The sequence below is a fragment of the Manis pentadactyla genome, chromosome 12 (assembly GCF_030020395.1).
Source record: "Manis pentadactyla isolate mManPen7 chromosome 12, mManPen7.hap1, whole genome shotgun sequence".
NCBI classification, from domain to species: Eukaryota; Metazoa; Chordata; class Mammalia; order Pholidota; family Manidae; genus Manis; species Manis pentadactyla.
The window spans coordinates 67,391,630-67,405,270 of NC_080030.1; the positions used below are offsets into that span (position 1 = coordinate 67,391,630).

The following is a 13,641-nucleotide window of genomic DNA, read 5'->3' on the forward strand; positions in this document are numbered from 1 at the left end:
ATTGTGGGTAAAATGATATCAAACAGCATGGTACGCTATAGAGAAATAGTTCATGAAAGGAAGAGTCAATTAATGTGGCAAACTTCACTGTTGTCTTATTTTAAAAAGTTGTCACAGCCACCCCAACCTTCAGCAACAACCACCCTGATCAGTCAGCATCTACCAACTCTGAGGCAAGGCCCTTCACCACCAAAAAGATTACTGAAAGTGCAGATAATGATTAGCATTTTTTAGCAATAAAGAGTTAATTAAGGCATGTATACTGTGTCTGTATACATAATGCTATTGTACACTTGACTATAGATTAAACACAACTTCTATATGCACCTGAGAAACCAAAAAATTCATCTGACTTACTTTATTGTCATAATCATGTTACTGCAGTGGTCTGGAGCTGAACAAATACCACCCCTGGGGTATGCCTATATGTAACAATAGATAAGAAAATATTGAAAACAGTGGGGAGGGGGGTATAAACCTATCCTAATCCTAATCCTAACAGGTGATACAATTATGGTGTTTCTAAGAGTTTGGGACCAAAAATGGGGTAGTCAAATAGATGAATGGACAGACAATAAAGGAATCTACACAAAAAGCAGCAATCTATTTGAGAATTTAATAGTTAATAAGTAAGGGTATATTTAAATGGTGGGGAAAAGGAGGGAAAAGGATTATTTAATAAACTTTTCATTTTGAAGGAAGAAACAAAAATTCAATGCTAATTCAGTGTTATCGCACTCTTTATAACCCAACTTTTAGAAGCATGATATAAACCCAAAAGCCATACAGGTAAAAATAATAAATTTATTCATGGAGAATGCTATCTGCCTACACTATCTCCCAAATTCCTTTCTTAATTTTTAAAACTATAATTGTATATATTTAAGGCATACATGATGATTTGTTATACACACACACAGTGAAATGGCTACCACAGTCAAACTAATTAACATATCATCTACATCAAACTAAAAAGCTTATGCACAGCAAAGGAAGCAATCAACAAAATGAAAAGACAACCTAATGAAATGAGAGAAAATATTTGTAAACAATACAACTGATAAGGGGTTAATATCTGAAGTATGTAAGCAACTCCTACATTCAACAGCAAAAAAAACACAAACCAATTTAAAAAGTGAGCAAAGGACCTGAATAGATACTTTTCCAGAGAAGCTAAATGGCCAACAAGTACATGAGAAGTGATCCATATCACTAATCATTAAAGAAATACAAATCACCTCATATATGTTTGGATGACCATTATCAAAAACACAAAAGGTAAGTATTGGTAAGGATGTGGAAAAAGGGAACCCTTGTATAGTGTTTGTGGAAATGTAAACGGGTACAGCCATTACTGGAAACTGAATGAAGGTTCCTCGAAAACTTATAAATAGAACTACAATATGATCCAGCTACCCTCATCTGGGTATATAACCAAGGGAAATGAAATCTGTATATCGAAAAGATGTCTGCACTCCTGTGTTCATTGCAGCATGATTCACAACAGCCAAGCTATGGAAACAATCTAATTTTCTATGACAGAATAAAGAAACTGTAATATACATATATACACACACACATATACGTGTATGTATATACAGGGCAATATTATTCAGCCTTAAAACATAGATCCTCCATTTCCAACAACATGGACGATCCTCTATTTTATTAACAGAATCACAATTTTGTTTGATGCTGGAACTACATTTCTCAGTCACCCTTACAAACAGAGGTGGCCAAATAACACAGGTGTCAAATAAGAAACAAGCAGAATGTATTGAGGGGGCTTCCGTAAGTTTCTAAAAAGAGACAGATTCAAAGTGTCATATCCACTACATCCCCTATCCCTGCTTGGAACTTGGAGCTAATGGCTAGAGCTCCAGCTCTACCACTGAGGTAGAAGAACTAAGTATGGCTAAAAAGATCAAAAGGTGACTGGCTATCTTCAGACATAAAAGAAAGTTTTCTGTTTTGTTTAAGCCATTGTTGTCTGGATTTCTATTACTTCTGTCTGAACGAAAACCAGGTAACAGAATTATTAAAAAATTTAATAAAGTTGAAAGATTTATACTGAAAATATGTTAAACATTTATGGCAAAGTGTTAACTGCATAAATTTATAACTTATCAATTAAGATGAAAAACCAATGTGAAATTTAGAAGAGGCCTGATCTCAATCATAATTAAATGTAGAGCAAAACAAATAATGATTTTCACTTATCAGATTGGCAAAACTTAAAGTTGGGCATTAATCAGTATTGGTTATTCGATAACTATTAAAATTAAAAATGCATAGATTTTTTCCTATCATAAAAGGGTCTTCCCTCTAACCTACTTCCCTCTTAATCTACCTGCCCCATTTGTCTTTTCCTTCACTGCAAATTTAACAAGTACTTCAGAGCCACTTTCTCTAATTCAGGACCATCTACTTATTCTTGCTAAAAATTGGTCTCAGTTTCCCTCTACTGAAACTGTCTTCCTAAAATGTCAAATGCCAAATTCAGTGCCCTTTTCATTCCCTACCTTCCTATACATACCTCTCTGTGGCACTTCATTTGGCACTACTGCCAATCCCCTCCTTAAATGCTCTACTCTTTTGGCTTTGAAATCATACACTATTGGGTCTCTTATCTCTCATATTTCCTTTCAGTTGTCTTCTACCTATGAAGACGTAGTGTGCTTTTAAGGATTCCAGCCTTGATCACTGACACCTTTTACACTCTTTCCTTAGGCAATCTCATCCATACCTGTGTATCTAATTACTGACTTTATATACGATAATTATCATATCTACACCTCTGCTCCTAATCATCCCAGATATCACACTTGAATTTTCGATTTTACTATGATCTCAAGCTATTATCTATTTCAAATCGATCCTCCTACTCCCCCAAAGTTAACTTTTTCCTGTCCTCCATCCTGGACACCCCACTCCTATCTAAGTTATCCAATTCAGTTTGACAACAAAAACAAAAATAAGAACTCCCCATTTAACAGCTAGTAGTTAAAGAAATATTAAAAACATTCCCCTTAAAAATAAGAAAAATGGATTCCAACTGCTTCTACTTGATACCCCGAGGTCTTAGCCATTGCAAAAAAGAAAACAACTGAAGGTATAAGGTTCTGAAAGGAAGAACAAAACTGTCATTCACAGATGTATGAATGTACACTTGAGAACCCTAATCAGTAAAATGATTAGCACCTTGGTTTTTTATCAATATATAAATGTTCCTTTTATTTCTAATTAGCAGCAACAGCTAGAAGTGTATTTTTAACTAAATGATACCCCTTACAACATCTGTAAGATACCTAGGAAGAAATCTAACAAATCTGCAAGACCTAATTCCAAACCAAAACTTTATTGAAACAACAAAATGATTTACAAACATGCCTAGTTTATGGGAATACTCAATTTGTAATGTCCATTTTCTCAAATCTGATTTACAGTTTCAATGCAATTCCAACAAAAATTCCAATAGGTTGTTTTATTTTTTTTAAATGACACTTGGTTTTAAAATATACGTGGTAGAGCAAAAACCAAAAATAGCCAAGGCACTCCAGAAAAATAAGTTGCCCTCCCAAAAGCAGGACTTTTTATAAAGCTGCATTAATTAAGGCATGTGATATGGGCACAAGGATAAACTGTCCAGTGGAACAAGAATAGAGAACATAGAAACAAAACAACATAATTATGCTGTAAGACAGAGGTAGTAATTCCTATCACTGGGGAAAGAAGGAACTATTCAATAAAAGACCTAAGACAACTAAATATTTACATGGAAAACAATAAAACTGGATCCCTCAGACCCACACACAAAAATTAATTCCAAGTGAATTGAAGACTCAGATATAAAAGGAGAACCTTTAAAACTTTCAGAAGAAAAGAAGAGATGGAAAAGTGTTTTCTCTCTGGGCAAGGGGAAACATTCTGAAGAAACAAAAAGCATGAACCATAAAAAAGACTGATAAATTATACTAAAATTAAGAATTTCTACTCATCAAAAGAAAGTAAAAAAATAAGCCACAAACTGGGAGAAGGTAGAAGCAACACATATACCCAAAAAAATACACAAAACAAGGAATTCCTATAAATAATAAAAGATAAATTACCCAATAGTTGGTTTATAGAAGAGTATAGAATAGTAAACACAAATTTTACTAGGTTTGTAGAATAGTAAACACAAGTGGCCAATAAACATGAAAAGGTGTTAACTCATTAGTAATCAGGAAAATATACGTATTTATAACATATATATAATATATATAACATATAAAATATAAGATCTCATTAAGGTAACACTTTACATTCACTAGATTGGTAAAAATTAAGAATAATACCAAGTTTTATAGATGATACAGATTAATGGAAAATCTCATGAATGCCTAACAGGAGCACAGGCTGGACTGATCTCTCTGGAAAAGTCTGAACTATTTTAAGGTTGAACATTTCTTTTCTTATTTTCCAGCAATTCTACTCTTCAATGTAAGTGAGTGAGTGAGTGAGTGAGTGAGTGTGTGTGTGTGTGTGTGCGCCTTACATTTTTTCTTATATACACCAGGAAAGATATTTAAGAATATTCACAACAGCATTTGACACCGTTGATCTTTTCTTTCTAGAACCATTTTCTTCCATTAATTTCTATGACCTCATTCCCTTGTTTTTCCTCTTTCCACACTCTTTCTTCTCAATCTCCTTTGCTGGCTTTTTCATGTCTTCATACTCTTCATACTCTCTGAAAGTGGGGATACCCTATCTTTCAGTTCTTCTGTCGTCAGTTGTCTCCCTGGAGGATCTCAATGAGTCCCACGCTTTACCACTCACAAGCTGCAAACTGCACCCTGAACGCCAGTCTTATGTTCAAACATCCTATTCAATATTTCTACTTGCAAGTCTTGGAGTGTAGTAGTTATCCAGGCTGTTCAAAAATATTCTGGTTCTCCTTCCTTGCACTAAACTTCTCCCACACCTCCTTTAAAATTAAGTATGACCACATGACTAAGTGTGTTCTATGAAATGCAAGCCAAATGAAACAATTTTCAATACTAGTGATCCATTTGTAGTCTCAAAGTTAATATGGCCAACCAGCATCCCCATTTGCATTTCTCTGGGTTTTCCCCCATCTCAGTAAATGGTACCATTATTCATCCTGTTACTCAGGCCAAATCTATGAGTCATTCTTAATTCTTCTCTGTCCCTCCTCCCACTGCAGCCAATTTATCAGTAAGTTCTGCCTGTGGCTTTGTCTTCAAAGTAGGTATCTAATTCAACATCTTCTCATCACCTCCATTGCTACCACCCTACTTTCAGCCACACTATTTTCAATACCATAGTGGAAAACTGTGATAGTCTTATAACTAGTTCCTTCATTTCCAATCTCCTTATAGTTGTAAGGCCCTATACTATTTGCTGCTGCCTACTTTCCTGACCTCACACTCATATTCTCTCTCTTAAAAATACACTACACGGGCCTTCTCCAATCCATGAACATGCCATTTCAAGGCCTTTACATTTGACATTCCCTTTGTCTGGCCCATCCTTTCTAATAGCTCAGGTCACCTATTCAGAGAGGCTTTCCTCATCACTCTACCCAAAATACCCACAAATCCCAGTCATTTTCCATGCTAGTTACCAATTCTTTGCTCCAAATTCATTCTTCATTATCTGCTCTGAAAACATGAACCTGGGTCCCTTAAATATCTTTCCTTTCTACCTGGTATGGTGTTAACTTTTGTCAATAGATACTAGAAAGGTTTTACAAAAGGAAGAGGTTCTCTTTCCTGGTTCCCGGTTCAGCACTGGCAGGTTCCTGCAGTCCAGGAAGGTTCTCCAGCAACTAGCACTTACAGTGCATGGAGGTCAGCAGCACCCCAAGGTGAGCAACTTCCCTCTCTCTTTGAAGTAAACTAGAGTAAATCTGGCAAGACATCTCCCCCATGAACAGCTTTCTAAGATATTCTAGAGCAAGAACTGATAAAGACTTTTTTTAAAGGCTAGACATTAAATATTTTAGACTTGTAGATAGTATGGTCATTAACACTGCCTTTGTAGCAAGGATGCAGCTATAGACAATATGTAAACAGATTGAGCATGGCTATGTTCTGATAAAACCTTTTTTACAAAACAGGTGGCTGGCCCATGGGTCAGTCTGCCAACCCCTGCCCCAGAGGGCATACTTTCCAGCAAGTAGTGAAGGATGATTTCCAGTAAGTTCCACCCGTGTGGCACCAGTGACTTCTTTGCCATTGAGTCATGGTCCTGAGCTCTTCAACAAGGTCAGTATCTTAGACTTGCGAGAAAGAGTTCTTACCTCAGCACTCTATCTATCTTATCTTTAGCAATGAGGTGCTTCTTTTCAACAGCTATTGCTATATTCTTTAGAATTTTCTTTACTCCAATTTCCCTGAAATAGTAATTCAATTAAACTTTCTCTGTTCAGAATACTGACTTCTGTCTCCTAATTGACAGTAACTGATTCTCTCTTTACCCTGCTTTATTTTCTTTATGGTACTTATTAGCTGATACATTATTTGTGTTTGCTTTTCAATTATTAGTAATTATTAGTATTCTGCACTGCAAGTAAGCTCTATGAAAATAGCTATTTTGTTCATTACTGAATAAATTCTCAGTACCTAGCATACTGCTGGGTCCTAACAGATTCACAACAAATATTTGTGAGTGACTGAATAAATGAATCATTGGCCACAGTGGACCAAATTATAAATTATATTTTTAAAATTTCAACTCTCAAATTATACCAAATGAAGAGATGAATGCCTCCTGCTTAGATCTGTCCTTCTCTGTCACACAACCCTCATTAACTCACAGGCTGCGTCTCTGCTTATGATATTTCTTTAGTCTCCACTCTAAAATTCATTAATAACCTGAGTACAAAATTCTACCTTACTGCCATTTAAACTTGTTAGATTCAAGTAATATAACACAGAACTCTCCCTACACATTTTACAAGGGGCAAAAAGCTGCTACTGAGTGGACTGGGAGAGTTGGGTAGTTTTTTTTTAGGCCTTACCCATAAATGTTGGCAAGCATCCAAAGAGTAGTTAACAGTTGTTACTGCTCAATTGGTACTCTTGATTAAAAACATCTAAAATATTCTTAACAATTTACTTCAGCCCTATTACTTTAAAGTACTTTTCAGAACAGAAATTTGTAACACTTTTTCCTTTTTAACAATCTGTAACTTCTTAATGTTCCCCAATTCCTTCTGAGTCTCTAGTTCACTCTCTCTTAACTTACACAAATAAAAAACACTTGCCAATGAATCTTTCAACTTTTCTGTAGGCCCATCTAAGGTGGATTTTCCTCTTATTCTGCCACACTGTGATCTTTCCTGTTTTCACTTGGGAGCACTGTAACAATGCAATGGTTACTGGGAAGTTAAAAAGATACCAGAACATTGGGTAGTCAAAGGACTTGCTGCTCAAATTCATCCACAACAGAAAACACTGGACAAACTCTGTTATACTACCTTTCCCTTCTATTTCCTGATTCGTCTGATTTGAGAGGGATAGGGAAGTAGAAAATGCCAAAGGGCACAGAAAGGTGGAACAGATGCGTATGATATCTTTAGTGGAAATCACTTGGTCTCCTCAAGTAGTCTGAAGATCAGAGACAAAGGGAGTAACACTGGCAAAACAATGACTTTCCAGTTCTTTCATTCTTTTATACTGCTTCACTTTAACATACATCAAGCATCAAATTTCAGTAACAGTAAAGGCTGTTCCCTGCTACCAATGGGAAGAACTTACATTCAACTGCCACAGCCTCTTGTCCCTGCATATCAAGTTTCCCCAGTTGCTTCCAAGTTAAACCTGCAATCTCTGTTTAGGACTTTTGCACTTAGAACAGCTTTAGATTGTCCAACAGCACTATCTCTGACCTTGATTCTGGCAATAGACTGCCTATCAAAGCTAAAACAGCTATATATAATTCTGAAGTTAAAAGAACTCTGAAAAAAAAAAAAAAGGAAAAAGAAATTTCTAAGGAAGGAATATGGGAAAATATACAATATGTACAATATATTTTAAAGGCACTCTGGATTTAAAGACTTCTATTATGTGACTCAATAGCACATTTAGTATAATTTTGATTGCTCAGAATATTGTATTTTTATAATTAGTGATGAGAATGGAGGTATTACTCATTTTTCATTTTTGTCATAAGTTTCAAGGAAAAATAAAAGTATGTATCTTCAGGAATATTAAGCCAAGCTTTTCAAACTGCCACTGGTAAGAGGTTTTTTTCCCTTGCTTTTCACACTCAAGCTAGAATAGTAAATTATTTCCCACAAGTGAAAAAAAAACAGCACAAAAGATTGCCTGGTTTTCAAAACACCTGCTGCTTCTAAAAGGTCTTAATATGATTTTCACTCAGATAGTATAAATGCTAAATTATCTCAACAGAAGTTTAACAAAACAAGTTTGAAAGAAACCAGAGACAACTATAAACAGTAACTTTAAAAATCTGAGCGCAACTTACTTTGGCTTTTCCATCTAACATATTTAAGTTGTGCTTTTTATTGTAACACTGCACTTGGAAAAATCTGTGGGAGTAAGAGAGACACTTTTGCAACTAAACTTAGCTCCAGGCAGTATTAATGCAGAATTGTCCACACCAACTTGCGGAGGGTAGCATTTTGATGTGAAACTAAATACTGTGCAACCTGTATTAGTGTTGCTGATTCAAGATGGATCTGGGAGGTCGGAAACCTATGTTAGTATCCCACCTCCAATCAAGGCTAGCTTTGTAATTATGGATAATATAACCTAAGCCTCAAATCCTTATCTATATAATGATAAGGATTTTCCGAAATTCTTTTCAGGCATAATTCTATCTTCACCGTTCCTACCACTTTCATTACTTATTCCAAGGACTTCACTGATTCATCAGACACTAATTACCTTCTGTGTCCCTAGCACAGAAGTTGTGCCTGGCCTCACTGAATTTATACTTCAGTTGTCCCATTACATATTAGAAAATGAGTAATAAGACATAAGCTTAGACTTAATAAAAGGATAAATAAAAATAGCCAAAAGGTAGATAAAAGTCAGCTTGGGTGTAGGGGAAAACTCAGCCCAATCTCTGACATGAACCTAAGGCTGAGTTAACAGCAGTCTGTGCTGATCTATCCCTGTCAACTTTTAATCCTTCTGACTGATGAAAAGCATGAGACGTATTTATTTTTAAGTGTATGCTGGCGGCTGGCTTCCTTATTTTCCCCTTTCCCTATACAATTGAACAAACTCATCAAATGCTTAATACACACAACCCAGCTGAAACTAACATTCAAGAAAATTAAGTTCTAGAAGGGAGATATAAAAATGAACAATCATAGTAATACAAGACAGAATATGGTGTAACAGTCGTCAAAATTTCATGTACTCCACATAATGCTCCCTCTTAAGATAAAAGTAAAACTCAAGAGTTCTTATAATAGGAAAGGAACAGAAAAGAAATGGAGAAAGAAAGGGGATAACATTTACCTAGAACTTAGCAGGTGTCAGGCACTGTGCAGGTAGTTTCACTTAGACTTCTTAAAACCTCTAAACAAGAAAATATCCCCAACAAATGATAATTTACAAGAGAAATCCACTACTGTCCCTAAATGATTCCAAAAGACTAAGAATGGATTCTAACGCTAGCGCAGTGTTTATGTAATAATCATTCTGCTTAGAATCTTAGTATTTGGACCTAGAAGGGGAATCTTTGGATCACCAAGGCAACCCATTCATCTTAGAGACATGAAACTCAGGCCAGACAAGGAGATTAGCTAAGGTCATCCCTGTTCAGTGGCAGAATAGAGATCAAACCGATCTTCAAGACATCCACATACCATTCTGCCAGCAACTCTTTTAAGAAATTTAGTAATTCACATTAGCTCCTAAGTTACCTAACACCTCTAAGCATTTTTATTTAAATAATCACAAAAATGCGTTTATAAGCATGGCTCAGAATCTCCAAAATATAACGTACCATTTTCTATATTTTAAAACCTACCGCTATGCAGTAACCTGCGTTTGAACATTTGCCTACTTCCCTGACTGCTCTCCTCATAAAGATCCCAGATGCCAAGCAGCGTTTTTTTTTTTGGGGGGGGGGGGGAGAGAATCAGGTCGCTGAGGTGAAGATTTCCTCGTATAAACCCCCGCGCTGACGATCCCGGCGCGGGCTGCGCGCGCCCTCAGCCATCGGAGCCCGCGACGCGCGGCGGACGCGGAATGAGTGTGCACTAACGTGCTCCCGCGCCCGCGGCTCGCGCGCCGCCCTGGCGCTGCCGGGCCGGGTCCGAGCGCCGACCCGGCCGGACCGTTACGGGGCGTCCGGGGTCGCGGCGGTCAGTGCGGGCCGCCCCTCCCCCACCGCGGCCTGTGTCCCCGGCGCCGGCCGGGACCCCCGCGGCTCCCCGCGCGAACAATACAAGGGGTCCGTCGCGAGGCTAAACGCCGAGGCCCGCGCCCGTGGCTCAAGCCACCCCGCGTCGCCTGCCTCGCAGAGGGCGTCGAGCCGCAGGCCGCGAGAAGCAACCCCGCGGGAGAGAGAGAGAGGCAGCGGTTGGGCAGGGGGTTTGGAGGCCGCCCTGCCCTCACCCGTACCTGGCTCCAGGTGATGAATTCGTTGGTGTGGGTTTCCTCCACCAGCGTCCACAGCTTGCTAAGGAAAGCCGGCACATTCGAACTCTGCTTCATTGTTAACGAAGCGCAGGGACTCCCAAATTCTACACCCGAACGCGGCGGTAACGGCGGCTGCGGCAGCGGCGGTGGTAGCTGCTCCCCGAGAACTCCCACAACGCAGGCGCAGCAGCCCCCCGGCCCCGCCCCCCGGCCCCGCCAAGTGAGCAGCGAACTGGGAGGCCGGCGGCCGCACGTGACGGACAAGTCTCCGCGCTCGGCCGGTACGCAGGGGGGCCGCACCGGTCCTGTTTCCAACCAATCCCAGGCGCCGACCGCACGACACAGAAAAATGATTGGGTGCTGCGGACCTGGAGTGGGTGGGAGCAGAAGGGGGCACCGCCTTCTTCTTCGGCTTTTATACGGCAGCCCTTGCTGTAGTGGATCTCCGGCGTAGGGAGCCGTGTTTGCTTCTTTCACGTGGAGACGGATTTGGGTTCGTGGGCTGTGGCTGGGAGACTTGCAAGGAGTCCTCAGTAGCTTTTGAGTCATAGGTTTGGCAGGCAAAGTGTGTGTGGTTTGCGCCAGTAAGGAGGAAGGTGAATAATAATTCACATAGAAAAAAGGCTTTCAAACGTGACATGCTAGGCCCCAAATTGAAACTGTCTTAAAAATAATGAACCTTGTCCTTAAATTTTCATTAGGAGAAAACGGTGCCTTTAAAATAGGCTCATAAAAAAGAGGAATTTAAGTAATAACTCACTCTTTAGTAAGCATGTACTACTGTGAACCGGTAACTGTAATAGGCACCTTACATGCTGTTTTTAATTCAAACATTGAATGCCTACTATAAGGCCAGCATAAAAATAGTCTCATTTAACACCATTTTAGTCAGTTAAATAAAATTGCTCCTGCGTTACTTTACGCATATATTCCTGTTTGCCAGAGATAGTTTGGTAGAGTAGGAAAAAATACTGGATAACGAGTCACCTTTTCTGAGTTTAGCCCTCCCTAGCTTCAATGACAGTTTAGTGGATATTAAATTACATGGGTTCTGTATAAATTAGAGTAATCAATTACCCTGTCAATGCCAGTCTTCCCTATCTCGCATTAAGAATGTTTCTCTTCACCCAGTAGATAACATTAATAACATCATAAATGTGAAAATGGTTTGAAAGAAAGTGTACAAAATTAAACTTCTTTTGCAAAAGTCAGAATGTGGATATAAGAATTTACAAGCAAGTCAGGTAATAACACTTCATACAAACTTCAACATATGATTGGTTTACTTCCTATATACATCCAAAATGATACTTTAAAACAAAAAACTCTCCAACGAGCAAATATATATTGAATACTGACTGTGTTAAGCACTCATCTGTTTGCTGAAGCAAAATCAGATGTATGGTAGGATACACCTGATAAAGGAACTAATGTGATGATTACTTAACGTTTGTCCAGGGCTCTAAAAATACTACCTCATTTAATCCTCACAACAATCCAATAAAATGGGGTCTTACTATCCCATTTTTCCAATGAAGATTCTGAGGCTTAAAAAGTGAAGTAACTTAACATATCACAGCTAGTAAATGAGAAAAGATATTTGGACATAGGCTTTATTGAACTCAAAAGCCTGTGCCCATGTTATGATGATGGTATAATCTCAATGGGTAAGATGCTTATACTCTAATTCAAGAAACAAGATGAACATAATGATATGCAATCTTTCACATTAATAAGAGCTAAGTTCACAGCATAGAACAAGTTCTAGAAAAGGTTAGAAGGACAGAGCTGAGTGAAAGTAGTAAGGGAAGACTTCATGGAGGATGAGTATCTTAAATTGGGTCTTGAAGTACAAATGCATTTGGATAGGTACTAAGAGGAAGAGAACAGTAAGCAACGTCAGGAGGCTAAGGAGCATGGTCTATCTTTGGAGACTGACAACTCAAAAGGTAAGATTAGTCGTATTATTTCCTTCTAAGAAAAAAAAAAGGTGTGGTTAGAGACCACCAGAAACTCCTCTTCAGCAATTCACCTGTGCAGTCATAGGCCTGTGCCTAGTAGAGAGCTGTAGTTGGTTTACACTGTGCTGTTGCCATCTTGTAATTCTTTACTTTTGCATTTTCAAAATGCAAGGGACCCTGCATTTTCATTTTTCATTGGGCTCCCCAAATTATGTAGCTGATCTGCTTCCAATATATCACATTTTATAGACCAGTGTTTCTTAAATTTAACCATGCATCCAAATCACTTGGAGGAGGGAAACTGCTATCACATCTAACAAGTGAACAAGTAACCCTTGCCAGACAATATTTATAATACTCATGAAGCCAGCTAAGGGACTAAGTTATGAACTAGGTAACCTGGTGAGGAAGTAAATGAAATGTCTGAAGTCACAAAGCTGTTGGTGGAATTGCAACGGTGTTTTTTGTAGCCTGACATGCTTTTTTTCCTTTATACCAGTGTGCCTCAAACTTTAGCCTACTTCAGAATCGCCTGAAGAGCTCCTGAAAAAACACTGCTTGCTGCTTCTCCCACCATCCTCCCCTCAGTAGGTCTGGGGTTCAGGCTAAGAATTTGTATTTCTAACAAGTTCCCAGGTGATGCAGATGCTTGCTAGCCCTGGGGCTACATTTTGAGAACTTCTGTTAAACCGAAAAATTAATATCTGACCTTCCCTTGCTAACATGTACAGACTTGTTACTCACCCTTCACCTCTTAAAATCCAGACATGTCAGGAATAATTTAAACCACGGTGCTTTCTTTTTCTATTAACTTAAGCTTTAATATTTATTGTAATTAATAAACTTTTGAAAACTTTAAGTACTGACTGGAGACACTTTGGGGAAGAGAAAAGCATTATTGACTTTTTTGTACTTATTTATAGAACTGAAGAAGGGAAAAAAACAAATCAAGCTAATTCACAATTATTTGCCACCTACAATATCCCACAAAGATCTGAGTCAATGTCAACAACTTAGAAATGTTTACAATATGAGGAAAAAATGTCACTTGC

At 38.3% G+C, this 13,641-nt stretch overlaps 1 protein-coding gene across 4 annotated transcripts in view; it reads right to left on the reverse strand.

The window, feature by feature from the left end:
- Positions 1–10,827, reverse strand: part of HSF2 (heat shock transcription factor 2) — a 33,974-nt gene extending 23,147 nt beyond the window's left edge. For 2 of the 4 annotated variants that reach the window (XM_057489306.1, XM_036903927.2), the window contains exon 1: positions 10,611–10,827. In XM_057489306.1, coding sequence (XP_057345289.1) covers positions 10,611–10,703 — 93 coding nt within the window. In that variant the 5' untranslated portion in view covers positions 10,704–10,827. The remainder of the gene's footprint in view (positions 1–10,610) is intronic. The other 2 variants (XM_057489305.1, XM_036903926.2) reach the window with 1 other exon arrangement.
- Between the last annotated feature and the right edge of the window lie 2,814 nt (positions 10,828–13,641).